At 31.6% G+C, this 16,270-nt stretch overlaps 2 protein-coding genes across 3 annotated transcripts in view; both read right to left on the minus strand.

Annotated features, from left to right (window-relative positions):
• Positions 1 to 6,201, minus strand: part of LOC143048345 (ubiquitin carboxyl-terminal hydrolase 45-like) — a 28,017-nt gene extending 21,816 nt beyond the window's left edge. The window contains exons 1-4 of one of the 2 annotated variants that reach the window (XM_076221988.1): positions 6,063 to 6,201; positions 3,734 to 3,888; positions 3,075 to 3,160; positions 507 to 647 (exon numbers count right to left, since the gene is read on the minus strand). In XM_076221988.1, coding sequence (XP_076078103.1) covers positions 507 to 647; positions 3,075 to 3,160; positions 3,734 to 3,842 — 336 coding nt within the window. In that variant the 5' untranslated portion in view covers positions 3,843 to 3,888; positions 6,063 to 6,201. The remainder of the gene's footprint in view (positions 1 to 506; positions 648 to 3,074; positions 3,161 to 3,733; positions 3,889 to 6,062) is intronic. The other variant, XM_076221989.1, reaches the window with a different exon arrangement.
• A 3,873-nt stretch (positions 6,202 to 10,074) lies between these two features.
• On the minus strand, positions 10,075 to 16,194 carry LOC143049333 (myophilin-like). Its single transcript, XM_076223005.1, has 4 exons — positions 16,067 to 16,194; positions 11,905 to 12,020; positions 11,203 to 11,407; positions 10,075 to 10,858 (listed from the first exon to the last, which is right to left on the minus strand). Exons 1-4 carry the CDS (start codon positions 16,076 to 16,078, stop codon positions 10,673 to 10,675), a joined length of 519 nt encoding a protein of 172 aa, XP_076079120.1. The 5' UTR covers positions 16,079 to 16,194; the 3' UTR covers positions 10,075 to 10,672.
• Positions 16,195 to 16,270: the final 76 nt, after the last annotated feature.

A 16,270-nucleotide genomic window follows, 5' to 3' on the forward strand; every position in this document is an offset into this window, starting at 1 on the left:
TGAACAATGTTTGAAATGCAATCAATAATTAACACCTTTTGAGATAGAAGATCATAGAATGGTTGTGTTTTTACAACAATCAGCTGATTGACATTTTTATGACCTCGAGGCTTAAAATAGAATATGGGAAACTTTACCTGTGTACACATCGAGGCCTTTTTTATAACCATATAAACACGAAAGAAACTGTTTTAAAACTTTATTTAAATAACACAGATGTAAATGTGAAATAATATCAAAAATTATGATGCATTCAAGAAAAATATACTTACCAAATTGCTGTTTCCGGTCAAAAATCTCGTCAGTTTTAACTAAGCATATCTAGCTAGCGATTATTTTCTATGCAATTAACCGAAATGCCACTTGTGGGGCTATGCATATAACCGTACAATTTAACATTAGATGAATGGGAAATGGTTTTGTGCAGGAGAAAAGTATGCAATTAACCGAATTATGCTATTAAGCGGTATGCAATTAAGTGGAATCGACTGTAATATCAAACATACCTGATGTCCACAGTGTAAACACACCCACATGGTGGGTTCCATCTCTCCTAGCAGACTATCTTCTGTTGTCATGGCACTGGCAGCCATACCATCACATGATTTATCCCCACGCTTGCTACTGGTTGAATCTTTATTACATGACTGCAAAAAAAAAAATCAATTACATTTTATTCCGTAAAAAATGCATTTATATTCACTGATAATATGGGGAAAAAAAGTTCTAACACATGCTTATTGTAACTTCTCTGCATGTCGAGATTTTTTATTGATAGTATAATTACACATACATGTAGTACAATGCAACATTAACAATCAGAGTGATGGAAATCACTAAAGGAAAGATTAGAAGAGTAGTTGGAATAATTTCATATCATAGAATGGTGGCCTGGGGGAAAATGAACATTAATAAAGCACTATTGCTGAAAATTGCATTAACAGCAGGTCTTTAGAAGGAAACGTGCTTTTCCAGTATGAGGATAAAATGAGCTCAAATTAAATAATATGGGTCTTCTAATTTGCACAATTTTATTTAAACTGCAGTTTTATATATTATCCAAATAATGTTGCCTGTTCTGAACATGTTTGAAAAAGAAAAAAATGCATATCAAAAATTCTTCTAATAAATGTTACCAACTATCCTTGTAAGACATAAAATCTAGACCAACAGCTAAGAAATTTAGAGTGTCAACAAAAATAATCTAAAAATGTTGTTTTTGGGCATTTTGTAAGTTGAAAAAGAGGTTATATGACATTGAAGATTAAAAGTTGTAGAGTGCCTTTTGATCAATTTTTTAAAGTATTTTTCAACACAGGGCATTGAAAATGTACTTTTTCAACGTAAACAAATTAAAAAACTTATTTTATTGAAAAGTGGATTCTTTCTTGATTGCAAAAATATACATTCACTTCTAATAAAAATTCAAATGACTAAAATAGACATAATGATTGATGGGGAATAAACTAATAAACAATGGTTTGATATAATTAAATGTTTTAACATTTCAAAACTGCTTCAAGCCAATTCCTGATAATAAAAAAAAAAGAACTAATCTAAATTGTTGATTAATTACAGATCATGCAGATGGTTATTTGAAATTTATCAAGTAAATTATAGGCCTTACTTGAATACCTTTTATATATTCATATTTATATTCATATTTCATTTTTTTTTTAAAGATCTTGTTAATCCATTAATCATTTATCTTTCAGATATAATTTACAGAATCATTTTATGTAATGTAGATCAAAAGTAATAGGCAATAAATAAATCTATCATCCTTATATATATCAAACATCTAATATATACATTTGTGTTTTCAATTATGAGGTCAAATATTTGAATATTAAGATCTAGCTGTATATTGGAGGGTCTGTATAATTATGTAAAACTGAGGTTGATAAGTAATGTGGTCAATTTGATTGACAGTTTAGGAGATGGGGCATTCTAATAAAAGGTTTACCTTGTCTCTGATTGTTTAGTGATAATGACAGTTGTCAATCATACTAGTATTGTATCAATACCCAATTACCTAATCAAAATGATTTTTAAAAAAGCCTGCACATTAACACACATTAATGACATACATTCTTAAATAAACTGCTCCAATAATATACCCATTTTTTCCAGTTTAGATGTGTATTATGTGCACATACATGAGAACAATAGGGAACTATATTTCAGTGTGAATACATTCACTAACAGTAGCTAACCTGTCATGTTGTTAGGGAGGCCGGTGCCTTAGTAAAGATTTAGAACAAAATCTAATCTTCCAAAAACAATCTAGTTTTATGATAATTTGTAAATGCAAATTTAAGATCGCCTATTTTTAAATTTTAAAATGCATATGTAGGACCACCTCCAGGTGCTGGAGTTTCTCGCTGCCTTGAAGACCCATTGGTCTGCTCTTTGGTTGTGTTGTTGTATCTTTGACATTACCAATTTCTATTCTCAATTTTAATTCCTTGATAGTGACAAGGATCTAGGATACAATAAATATTGAAATATGAGAGATATAGATTTGTAGGTATATGCATCAATGAAAGAACAACCCAACCAACAATTAATCTACTGTAAATTCACAAATTATTGCGAAAAAATGTGAAAGTTGTAAATGCAATAAATTAAACTCGCATTTTGAAATATTTTATATGAATTAAACAGGATTGTTCTCAAAATCGTAAAAATTAAAATTTCATTTCAGTCTAAAATGACAAAATCGCAATAATAAATGCATGCAATAATTTCTGAATATACAGTATGGGTCAACATGAAGTCTTCAATATAAATAGACAGGTTTCTATAAGTTGATTATAGCGAATAAAAATGTAATGAGTTACTTGTATATATACTATTTTTTACCATTATCTAAGAAATATTTAATAAGTTCTTGAACTACTTTGTAATGCAAATTTGACATCCACTTTTTTTAAAAACAACTAAATATTTTCACACTTTTTTTTTACAGCTGCATGCATATGTAAAGCAACAATTAATAAATCATGTATTCAAACTTTGTATTAAACATATATGATTAAATCCTTCTCAAGTGTCTAGTATAATCTACTTACTAAACATTCTCCAAAAGTCTGTTTACCTAATCCCTTCTTCATCTGAGCAAAATTAACAGACATGTTCACATGGTTACATGTAGGTACTGAAAAGAAAAATCTTATTGAAAATATTGTGGCAGTGTTGAAAAAGGCATCTTTATTTGTATTTCAACATTCTTCTTTCAAATATATAATGACCATAGGATAGTATTGAGATTTGTATCAGTTGGAGAATATACATGTATATGTAGTTAATGTTGTGCAAAGGTTATAAATTCTAGTTTGAATAGTAATAATAACTTCTTTCATTCACAGCTTGGATTAAATCAAAGTTTTCTATGAAGACCACTCCATGTTTTGTCATGATTCTCCATTTTTCAGTTGTGTAGACCAAAACATGCAAAACAAAATCAAGAACACTTTATACCCATTTAACTACCTTTCTTTGAAAAAAAGGTCTGGAGAGAGAATCAAATATGCTTAATGTGTCCTTGTACAATTCACTTTTAATTGATTTCGGTCTGGAAAGAGAATCAAATATTCTAAATGTGTCCTTGTACAATTCACTTGAAACTGATTTCAAAGGACTGATTGGGATTTTATACATACTACGCTCAGTGGTTTTATTTTTTGCTAATCAATAGATAAGGTCATTATGACCATATACATATACCAACCAGATCCATCATCTGATGAGTCAGACGCCTCTTTTGTCTTGCGTATCTTATGCTTTTTATTCTTTCCCATGCTGTAGGTTGGTGTAGTTTCTGTAGCCTGTACTCTCATTCCTTAGGTGGAAAGTATCTTTTTTCTGTAAAGTTAATCAGCAATTCTAAAATGAGAATTGTAAAATTAAAAATAAAAGAATATGTGTCATTCAACCTAATTTATTTTTAATAAAATCTATTTTAAACACACTAAAAAACATAATATCAGGAATATGAATACCAATAATAATACCTAAATTACTACAGATCACATGAACTTCCAACTTCTGACTCTGAAGAAAAGAATGTAAAATAGACGTAAATATTCTAGCACTTTTTTCTCTCCAACAAAAGAAACTGGTTTTGCAGTAACTAAGTGTTTAAATAGTGGTGTAGAAAGTTATACAATAGACATACACATACATTAGGAATTTTGGCATTCTCTGTTAAGAAATGTTAACATCGATTGGTTTCATCATGTTTTATCAAAATTGGTCCTCAAAAAAACACCAAAGAAACCATCAATTTTTTTACTCTTTTAATCATAATTGCTACAAAGAAAATAACAGGATACTAAAAGAATTGATTTGGCATTTAATATTTATTAAAAATAACATTACAGAAAACTTATCAAGCACCTTATCACACAAGGCCAAGAGTGGAGGAGAAAAGTCAACAAGTGAATGATGTGTAAAATTTGATTGCATCACTTCTTGAACACAAAATGTAAACGATTCAGTAGAAAAATCAATGTAAAAAAAATCTTCAAAGTCTACCATGTCTACTAATGAACTCAAAATCATTAAATTTTTATTTTCCTGCATTTGCAAAGAAATCTATGGTCTTATATGTGAGTAAATCATTAAGTATTTCATCTAAAGCTATTTAGCATGGCACGACGCCATGCCCTTTTCTTCTGAAAAAATTTGACGTGATGTGCCCTTAAGGGTTATTGGTATCTAGATCTGGTCGTGGAATATGGGTGTTTTGCTGATCGTAGGACAACAACCACAAAGAAGCATTGACTGAGTTGGTTGCATGTTATTTCATAAGGACAATTTTTATCACTTCCTCAAGACTCGAGAGCATACATAACATCATTCTAATTTTTAGCAAAATAAGTTTGTTACTTCTTAAAAATGTGATAAAAACTGCCTGAAGAAAATTGTAATCCATTAATCTGTTTTGTATTAAAAACTTCTTATTTCTCTCAATTGTGTACTAATTATAACATTATGTCTTTTTGGAAATTTTGTTTGTTCGCCATTGAACAGTTGAAATAATTATACCAACTTCAACTGATCGGGTCGTCATTCAGCAGAAATAAACCAGCTAATATGAGGCAGGTATTACCTGTGAAAGGGGACATAATATGAATTATTTTTCAAACATAAAATTTTTTTAACTTCAAATTTTTTTTAAAAAGAAACCGAAATAACAGAGATGCAAACAGTTTTTTTTCCTGTCAGACAATGGGGCCTACAGGGTACCAAGTTTTGCCAGACCCATATTTTCACTCAAATACAAATTTTATCGGCCATGACATATTTCCTGAACTTATCAACTATGCTTAATAGACCTCCTTCCTAGAGAGCGAATTTCTAAAACAAAAAACATGACGGAAATACGGAGAATTGTTCTGGGCGAGATGGACAAGGAACGAAAGACTATTCCTGGGCGGAAATACTGGTTGTCGGAGTTAGAAAATGCGGGGGAACAGGACATTTACTTTTATTAAAGATGATCGCAATTTTATAAACAAAATACTCTGCCGGGGCCGACGGGGATTTCAGTTTTGGCGGACCCAAGCGGACTTAAATATTGCCGGCCATCAGGTCCTGCACAGCTACGAGTTTTGCCGGACCTGCATAAATTCTGCCCCTTAGGTCCAACGATTAGTTGCATCTCTGAAATAACATCACCTGATCACGGTTAAAATATATTTGAACTAAAGAAATTTATTCATACAGACTTTAACCCCTTTCACAGGTAATGCCTGCCTCTTATCATTGTAAACTTATCTTCCTCTTCAAATAAAGAGAATGACTTGGGTGCCGGAGTGTGGAATATCACAGACACAGAATTTTAAAGTGAAACTTGCATATTAGGTCTAGTTACATTTTATCAAAAAAATTGTGATTAGAGAATTATTTTGTTTCGTACATGCTACTGCCTTCTACCACATTCGTGACGTTCTGCAAGCAGCAACCCCAAAAAATTGAAACAGTCTTGTGACTTTGTTTACTTTTTATTTCTACTGGTTTACATAGATATTTCAATTAAATATATAGAATGTTACCAATATAACAGCTGAGTAAAATAGAAGGTCTATAGAAATAGATCAACGACATATAATGACAAACAGTCAAGCCGTGTCATTGAGTTTCCAAAGTCTGTTTCTTTCTCATCGTGACTTCCAGAAAATGGCGAAGTTAGAGTTTCACTTCCGGTTGTAGGAAATTTTGGCACACTTTTTTTTGTCTAAAATTCAATGAGAATATTATGTATTTATAACTGAATTATAATCAAGTCTCTCAATTTAACATAATGATATCACAAATATGATATTTACAAGGATTTTTATAATATATAAAATGTTTTTTGCAACATCGACTAAAATAGAAAGTTAATTCTGGTAACGGACCTTATTATTTTCCGTTTTTTTTTTTATATAGAACTTTCGAACGCACCGCAACCTCTGTAGTCGAATCCAAACAATCGAAGCCGAGAATCGAAAATGCCTCGCAATACGTTTGTCAAGTTTAACTTTTTGCTTGTCTTGACAGATTGATAGGTATGTCTTGAAAAAAGTTCTTCTCATGATTTTGCAGTTTTTTTAATAAACTATAATAGAGTGGGTCTCATTCACAGGTATTTGGGGCATTGACCCTCCTTTTTTGGACCTCACTAAAAAAAAATTGTTTGGTGTTTTTTTTTAATTTATTTACAATTTTCTACAATGTATAAACATATATCAAGTCTCAACAATCCATTGCTAGTCGATTACAATAATTTTTTTACTATCCATACGCCGAGCCCCAAGTGAAAAAAGAAGCAATGGATTGTTGAGACTTGATATATGTTTATACATTGTAGAAAATTGTAAATAAATTAAAAAAAAAACACCAAACAATTTTTTTTTAGTGAGGTCCAAAAAAGGGGGGTCAATGCCCCGAATACCTGTGGTCTCATTGGGTCTAAACGTGACGCGGGATTGCCGATTTTTTGTAAGCGTGACACGTGGAAGTCAAATTATTGTGTCGTGAAAACGGGAAATGAGGTCTTGCGGGACCCGGGAAATGACAAAAAAAAAGAGAATTGCTTACGTATATAGTGTAACTAAGCGGGATACGGGAATCTGACAAAACAGTAAGCGGGATCCTGGATCGGAACCCCCAATGAGACCCCCAATAGATAGCAATTAAGAAACAGAAAAAGCAAAAAAATAAAACTATACATAATAAGATCTACAAATAAGTCAACATGAAGTTGTTTCCTAATGATTTTTCTTATCATTTTTTGTTTTTTTTAACTATAGGAGTTAGGACAAGATTTGTATAGTAACTATACAAATCCTTGGTTAGAGGAAAAATTTAAAAAGCAAAAACTGAAGCTTGGACCATATTGTTTTATAGTCCCAGAAAAAAGTTATGAAAAAGAAGATCTTCAAGTAAGTCAATCATCACACTAGTTATAGGGTAATCATACAATTTCAGTAATCATTTCAGAATTTAAATGAAGGATATTTGGTGTGTCAAGGAGACAACTACCCACCAAAGTACAAATGTAAGCAGTTATAGACAACTGTACGCACGGTCTTAAAAAATGCGAAAATCCCATACCATATGATCGGGCATAAAAGGCCTGGTCAACGTGAAAAATGTGGAACATTTAAAATGGAAAACTAAAATTTAACAATATAGTTTACGAAAAACAAATACTGCAGACATTAACTAATGTGTTAAACAATCACTGAGATACAAGCTTACAGTCTACCTACAAACGATCAGCGTTTATCCTGCTACACATGCCAACGACCGTTGTGTCGCTCAAAGTTAGTGCAAATTCGATGATATCACATTCGAAGAGATGGGAACGGGATTGTGGCTACGATAGTTTGAAGATATATGACAATTTGAAGATATCCGTGATCCTGTGGCACAGACACTTTATGAAGGTCACTTAAATCACTTATTAAGGCCTCCTTTAAACTATAGTTGGGATAATTTTACCATTAGGAACCCTCAGTTCATTAGAGAGCAATACTTTAACTTCAATCTGGGTGAGGGGTATGTTTTTTTTTTGCCTTGAATCAGATTTTCTCTCTCACGCAATACGCATCACTTTTTTCAGCTTTTGGGCGCTACCAATCAAATTTGTTTTCTTCAAAATTTAACACTATACGTGACAAGTATGGAGGAAATCTGGATTCAGAATTTTTTTTTTGTCGATTACTTGACCACGATTTTATTTTCATCAAATTCTTATCATATTGTTTTAGGAAAAAAAAACACAACCCCTCTTCAATTGAAATGGTCTTTCCCTTAGTTTCCTTGAAAGCAGGCAACTAGTTTCACGTTGTAAATCAAGCTGATCGACCATTAGACGCGTGTCTCCCATTTACAAATGAATTAACAAGTAATGCTATCTGATATATTAAATTACTGGTTATGACATAAAACGGCATTACTATGTTGAACAGTATCTGCTTATCCTTGTGGACTCATTTTACTTCCATTTTTGTTAATATTCGTTTGGCTTATAATAACTCTGTTTTGTGGCTGTTCTCAATGACTCATGTCATACCATGTATAATGACTGTTCTAGCGGACTGATGACGTATCCAGGTTTACCACTATTCTCATGAACTCTCATGTTTTATTTCTGATATCACATACCTGCCAACTGTCACTATTTGTGGGGGATTTCCCCCATGAAGGCTCCAAAATGGAAATTTTGAAAAGGCAATTTTGTCTACAATTTAAAACAAAACAATCAATTTGCCATTGCATTTGGTTTGTTAAATTATATAGAAGTCAAAAAACAACATGAAAATAAATTTGAAGGTCCCTTAAAGGGTTTTGTATGATTATGAGAGCTTTCTCGCACATAAAACCCCCATGGGCATTTTGAAATGTTGGCAGGTATGATATCATTCTACTTTTATGTCTAATGACATTCCCTCTTTTATACTTTCATTACATGTGTTTGTTATTCTATGTTTTATGACTGATACATTTCATTCCATGTTTTGTGACTGTTCTAATAAACTAATGTCATTACCTGATTTACGACTGTTCTAATGGACTCAGTGATATCTTTTCGTGTTATGATTGTTCTTGTTGAATGATAATGTTTATTTGTGTGCGTTGTATGTCGATCTGACTAGTCAATCCTTGATCAAGTGGTTTGTATATATTATGTGATCTTATGTTTTACCACTGTTCTAGAATTTAAGGGTGTTTAGCTACAGCAACCATATCTAGTCCCTCCACATTCTGTATGTGCCTCGCCAAAGTCAGGAACGTGTAAAAAGAGATTTGAAATAACAAAAATATCAGACTCCAAGGAAAATTCAAATCGGAAAAAATCAAAAGCTCAAACAAATGGAAAACAATTGCCATATTCCTGAGTTGGTACAGACATTTCTAATCTAGAAAATTTTTTGACATCATCTGTTATTTCCCCCCCCCCCCCCCTGTTTATCGTATTTGCCTTTTCGTTTGTTGTGTTTGTTCATTCATCAAACCATTGATATTCTCACTTGAATTCTTTGCGTATGTCATTTGGGGTTTCAAATAGTTTCAATGTGGTATGGACTTTGTTCATTGCGTAGGGCCTATCGGAAAAATATAGTTGCTATTTTTGACGTCAAATGGTCTCGGTGTAAATGCTTTTAATTTGCAACCATATGTTTTATGAATGTTTTGAAGGAATGTTTTATAATTGTTATGAAGAACTGATTAATTTGTGATTTGAAGGACTGTTTTATGTGTGTTCTGAGTGACTGATTCACGAATGTTTTGAAGGACTGATTTCTCAACTCATTTTCTGATTGTTACAAAAGACTGATGTCACACTCCCTGATTGTTTTGAGGGATTTCTCCGCGGTTTAGGATCAGGACACCCCAGTGTGTTTCTCTTTTGTGTACTATAGATGTACACGAGTATCGATAATTACAGTATGTATCAACAGTCTTTGCAAAATCAGTGCGTGCAGCTATTCTTCATTTCAAGACTCAAAATTTCAAGTTGTTTTGTCACCATACAACTAAGATAATGAAACTATCAATTGAATGAAGAAGAATATATTATATTCAACTTTTTATAAAACAAAAAATAAATTAACTACATATGATGTGCCTTGATACAATTGACTAGCTTACTAACAAACAAAAACGAAACATGCATTATAATGTAAAACTATACATAAATTGTTCATAAAATTAAAGTTAACTTTAATTAACAGTACAGAGGAAAAAAAATATAATATATTAAGTTGAAAGAATACTGAAACTTTTATATTAAAGACTCCTATTTTTAACAATTAAGAGTTACGGTTATATTTGACAATTACGCGATAAGATATAGCTAGATTGCACATTTCCGGCTGTTTTTTTTTTTTTAATTTATAAAAAAAAAGGAAAACAAATATCTGATTTCTGTTCATATTCTTCAAAGAAGTCTATTGCCATGATTTTTTTTTTATATTATTATCAATATTACTATTTTTGAGAAACTGTAATATTTTATCAGTAAAATATATTATACCAAAATCTTTATAAATGTTCTAGTTTATTATAATTCTTGTAAGATCGTGAAAAGTATACATAATTATAGTTAATAAAGGAAAACCTAGGAATAAAATACGAATTGACAATTGTAAATGAGTAAATAAGTCTGTAATTATTAATCATTTATCATTCTCTGTTTTCCAAAACTCTGTCCTGCTTGGCTGGCACCTTGGTTACTCCCGTACTGAAGACTGACAACATTTTTACCAGCTGCTATTTGTTCTTCCGTAAATTCTATTTGTTGTTTTTCTGCCATCTTTGGACCCAGTGGTGGACCTGTATACTCCGGATGAGTTTGTGTCTGAAAAAAAAAATAATTACCTAAAATATCTGTGCTGTGTTTTTGAAATTCTAAAGAACAGTGAACAAAAACAAAACTATTAAAGGAATCAACTCGTTTGGAGAAAATCCTTATATCAAACCTATATTTTATTGCAATCCAAATGTATCTTTCTCATGAAATAAGATAGAGTGACTTCCCTTAGACCATAAGCATTACAAAAACTGTTAACGTGTGCAAAATAGATGAAGTGAATATCTGTGTCACCAAGGATTTGTATAGTAAGAACTATACAAATCCTTGGTGTCACTATATCGTGAAAAAAATTAGTATCTTTAAATTGTAATGTCTTATTATTTACTAACCGTTCTTCCTAACGCAAATATACATTGTGTAACTTGAGGAATATTCTTTCGTTCCCATAAATCAACAGTCTGGAAAACTTCTGTTACTGGTACCCCGTATTTTTTGGCAGCTTCTTGGAATCTCTCTATGTTTTGCATTAAAGCAAAACCTCCTCCCTTTGTATCAATTTTCTTTATACATCCGGGCATTAATTTCTTCATCAGACTAAATACATAAATATAAGTAAAATTATTCTAATCATTTAGTGAAAATAATTATAGATTCGTAGCCTTTCATTTTAACAGTTCCCATGGTACACGGATGCCCCACTTGCACTACCATTTTCTATGTTCAGTAGCCCGTAAAATTAGGTCAAAACTCTAATTTGGCATTAAAATTAGAAAGACCATATCATAGGGAACTATTTTCATATTTCCGTAGATATTTTTTTCAAATGAGTTAAAAAGGTTATCTACAAGATAAAATTGATTGTCTATTGATATTTCACTACATTCAAGTAATAAAAAAGATGCATAATAATATATAAAAACTATATATAATGTGTGCGTTTTTGAGTATATAACATAAATAAGTCTTATATCTTAGCACTATTATTTATATGCTATTAATTAGAAGGAAACATAGATAAACAATACACATATTTTCCGCTTTTTTGGTTTTTGTATATAATTTTCGCCAAAATATTAGAATATTACTCTTACTTGCATAATACAATCCCGTCTCGTAGAACATCTTCATAAGGTTTAGATCTATCTACAGGTTCTCCTAAATTGGCTTCAATCCAATCAAGAGCTTGTTTTTCCAATTCTTTATCCCTCTGAAATGACAAAAAAATATATGTTATCAACATACAAGCAAATACTATATATTTTCTCCAAAAAATGGTTCTATTAGATGAAAAAGGTCATCACTATAAATTTTAAGACAAGAAATGCCTCGGATATAGAGTCCGCAGCTATTGCTTGGAATCTTTCTAAGCTCCAACCAAACAGCACACCGGTGATATATTAATGTCAATGAATATACTGGCAGTGATATTAAATGATACGAATTTATGTCAAGATATTGTGAATTGGAAGAGTCATTAAAAACTTCTTGACGTACAAGAAAGCAGGGAGATATGGAACTGTCTCTGAACCAAGCATATAAAACCAAGATAGAAACAAACACCGTTTAATTATACATTCGTCAGATGCAGTTTTGTGTCAGCTCATTTGATATAAACCCTGCTTACTGGATGTTATAAGCAAGCAGCAATGGATAAATATGTACCCTGTTTTTATTTTTATATACATAGAAAGCTTAAGAATCCATATCGCCAGATTGTCTCATTATATGGTCCTAAACAACGGGAAGTCCGGTGGATGTCAATATAGAAATTTCTGACCAAATGCCCGGGCATAAAATATCCGTCTTAAATGGCACACGCCCATATGGTTACTGACAAACACTTTTTACGCCAGCCTTTCTTCAAATCCTTGATCATCCCCTGGTTTGGAATCATTATCAAAATAATAAGAGATCTATATTTTGATTAGATTGATAAAACTGTTGATTTTAGAAAACTTTCTGGGATATATGATTAATCTAGAATAGCATCCCTGCCGGTAGTAATTGTAGGACAAGTTTGTATTACTACATGATATCTTAATTCTAACCTTGAAAACTTGTTTATTACAACAGATGAACAGCCACTCGTTTAATATGTTTTCCAAGGGTTTGCTTAATAAGAAAAAGCTATCAGTAAACTTTGAAAACTTGTTAATTACAACAGCCACTCGTTTAATATGTTTGCCAAGGGTTTGCTTAATAAGACAAAAGCTATCACTTATCTGATACTATGGGAAATTCTAATATCTTATATATTTCCATTTTGAGATTAAGCACACACTTATGTTTAATTATGATCACAGGAGTTACAATATGAATAGGCAAAGAGAGAACATGACACTACTATAACAACTGTGTTATAGCAGTCTCGTGATGAACACATAACACACATTATCATAAAAAAAACACGTAATACTATAGGGTTTGCTGTCTTTTTTGACTCGTCTCTTTTTATCCATAGCACAGCTGAATATGATCTTGCTAAGATATCATGATTGTCAAACTGTCATTGTTACAAGGTATGTGTATGAGAAATGAGTTGGGACCTTTCTGTATGTGCATTTTTCATATAGTAGGCATATCTTCCCCGATGAAAACTTGTGTTTAACAACTCATTTCAAAAAGTCCCCTGAACATAAGTTAAGATCTGGTGACTATTATTTTTTTTAGAATTTCAATGTCATAATTCAATCATCATGCTATATAGATCTATATAAACAAAACTTCTGTTCATTTTTCATGATAAACCGTCTGTGAAATTTCCTCGTCAGTGCACCAGATATGCTAGGCAAACTGTTCATTCACCCTTATTGTAAAGTGCATATACATTCTTGTAGAAATGCATAATTACACGTGAATGCAATCACAATGATGTCATTATTTCCCACTACTAATTTATCATCTGCATCACAGATAACCTTTGCAAGAATAAATATTATCGTTAAAGAAATAAAAAAAAACCCACCTTTTCCTTCTAAACACACGGTTATAGAATCAAAGTAAAGAAAACAAACCTTAAAAATGCATAGTACTAAAGAATACAGGGATGAATACAATATCACATTTGTTTATTATCTGTTTTCAAACTTTGGAGCAAACTTATTACTTACTATTATATTTCAATATTCCTTAGGATGTAACCCGTTAGGCAAAGTTGACCGATCTTATTTTGACTTGTTGATAATTTTAAATGTTTTAAATGTTTTTTATTTAAGTACATATTTTCAAAATTTTGGTCAAGAGCGTTCTTAATATATTTCTGTTGGTTTTGATAGTTTTCAAATGTTTGTAGTTATTATGGTTTCCAAACGATTGTCTATGGGCATATTTGACGAATGAAGGCGAGATGCTGAAGATGATATACTTAAGGCAGCATCCTGTATGAATACTAAATATACTCAGTCTGTTTCCAAAAATAAGCAAAATACAAAAAGATATATTTATATCCCAAATTGTGAAAAAAAGAATGTAATAACTTTTAAAATGCTCTCTTCAATCACACCACGGAAGTAATATTTCAGTATTACTTCCATGATCACACCTACATTTAAAATGAATTCGTCCCATTTGGCGTTTTTTGTTTTGCAACTCAACATGTTTTAAGATGTTATGAACGACATTTGGCATATTGATAATTGATCTGGTACATCAACTCCCCCTACAAACATAACTAATTAACGCACCATTAAACAGAAACCTTTACTACATCGTAATTATCCAAACAGATATAAGAAACATCAATTCCTCATTTACATGTTTTTGGTTTGATTCCAAATGCATAGTTTGTCTAGATCTATACGTCAGCTGATGTTTCAAAATGTCTGACAACATACGTTACAATCTTTAGTTCACCACCCTAACGAGTATACATGTACTTATAATAATTTATTTGTATCATTTTAATAGAATAAAGGTACTTTTTCTACAATAGACAGTTTCAATCATTTATCAAACTTTTGCTTATAAGCCGACCGGCCTTTCTTCAGTTATCAATTATTGGTAAATCTTGCCATGCTTTTTCGATCGAATTGTGTTACTTTAATAAATACCAATTAGATTAAAGTTTAAAACAATGAAACAATTACAGATGCTCTTTCATTTTTAATTTTTAATTGCTGTCCTTCGTTTTTCAACTTTTGATCACAGTCCTGCAGAATTAAGTTACTAGACTGACGTTCATGAAAAGGTGAACATTTTTCAGAAAACTGAAAACTCGGAATTGCGCAATCGATCCTGATATGTTACATCTTTTGTCTATAAAATATGTATATTTTTATACAAGGAAATAATCATTGTAAAAATCTATTGTTTAAATATTACTTTTTTGTCTGTGGTAAAAAGAAAATCACTTTTTTTTTGTGCTGTGATAGTAGACGAACATAGTTGTAGGGCATCTAATGTTGAAACTGACGGATGTCAAGAACATATATATCGCTATTTTTGGTGCTTGATTTTGCCTGTGGTCCGGCCTTGTTCACAGCATATCATTATTTTGCGGCTGACTAGGCTTCCTATGAAATTGATGCCACCAAAAGGTAGTCAGGCGTCCGAACAATCTCGGCCTAACTGCTTGCTACCCTTACCGACGAGAAGCAAATATTGGTCAGGTCCCTACACTTGTACCATTAGAATTTGACATCCGATCCTCCTGCTTAAAACTTTCTATACTTCAATGATCTTCAATGCGAAACGGCTTTTCTTAAAACTTTTTAGCAATATTTGCATGTATGACTACGAGGCCCGTTTGCTTAACTTTTATAAATTATGAGAACTTTCACATAAGTTATTCCACATCGCATATGCCCTTATCTAAAATTTAAAAAAAATACCTGTATATAAACAGGTATTTTTTTTTCAGAGGCAAGTATCTGTGCTACATCGGCCTGTTTCGAGATTTTCAACTATACAATTCAATGCACAGCATATTGCTTTTTCAAAACTACATTAAACCTGGAACTTTCTTTCAGATATTAGTTTTACTAGGTTCCAAGAACACGTCGACGCCTCGGGATCATTAGCTAAATAAATGTACTTTAAAGTTAATTGGCAAGTCAAAAATGTCCGTTTAACAAATAAAACCTTTTAATTCAGAAAGAAAGTCATTTTTTGTAATAGAAAAAAGCAAATTAGACCCCCCCCCCTCTCAAATTACACGGAAACCAAATTATGAAATGGAACTATAAATGTAAGTCTACTTAATTTTGCGGTCATCTACAAAATAACATCGATATCATTATAAAATTATAGACTCACCTTTGGTGGCATTTTTGTTATTTATTATAAACAATATGTATCCAGTCTAAACTGTATAATTTGCAAGGTGATTTCTCAAAGGCGTTTGCGTAAATAATCAAATTGCGGGTTATTCTATTTATTGATCAGGTAACGAAGGATGTTGCACTCACTTTTGATTCCAATCTTAAAGTTTTATCTGCTATTTACATCTTATTGTGATGA

The sequence above is a fragment of the Mytilus galloprovincialis genome, chromosome 10, assembly GCF_965363235.1.
Source record: "Mytilus galloprovincialis chromosome 10, xbMytGall1.hap1.1, whole genome shotgun sequence".
NCBI lineage: Eukaryota > Metazoa > Mollusca > Bivalvia > Mytilida > Mytilidae > Mytilus > Mytilus galloprovincialis.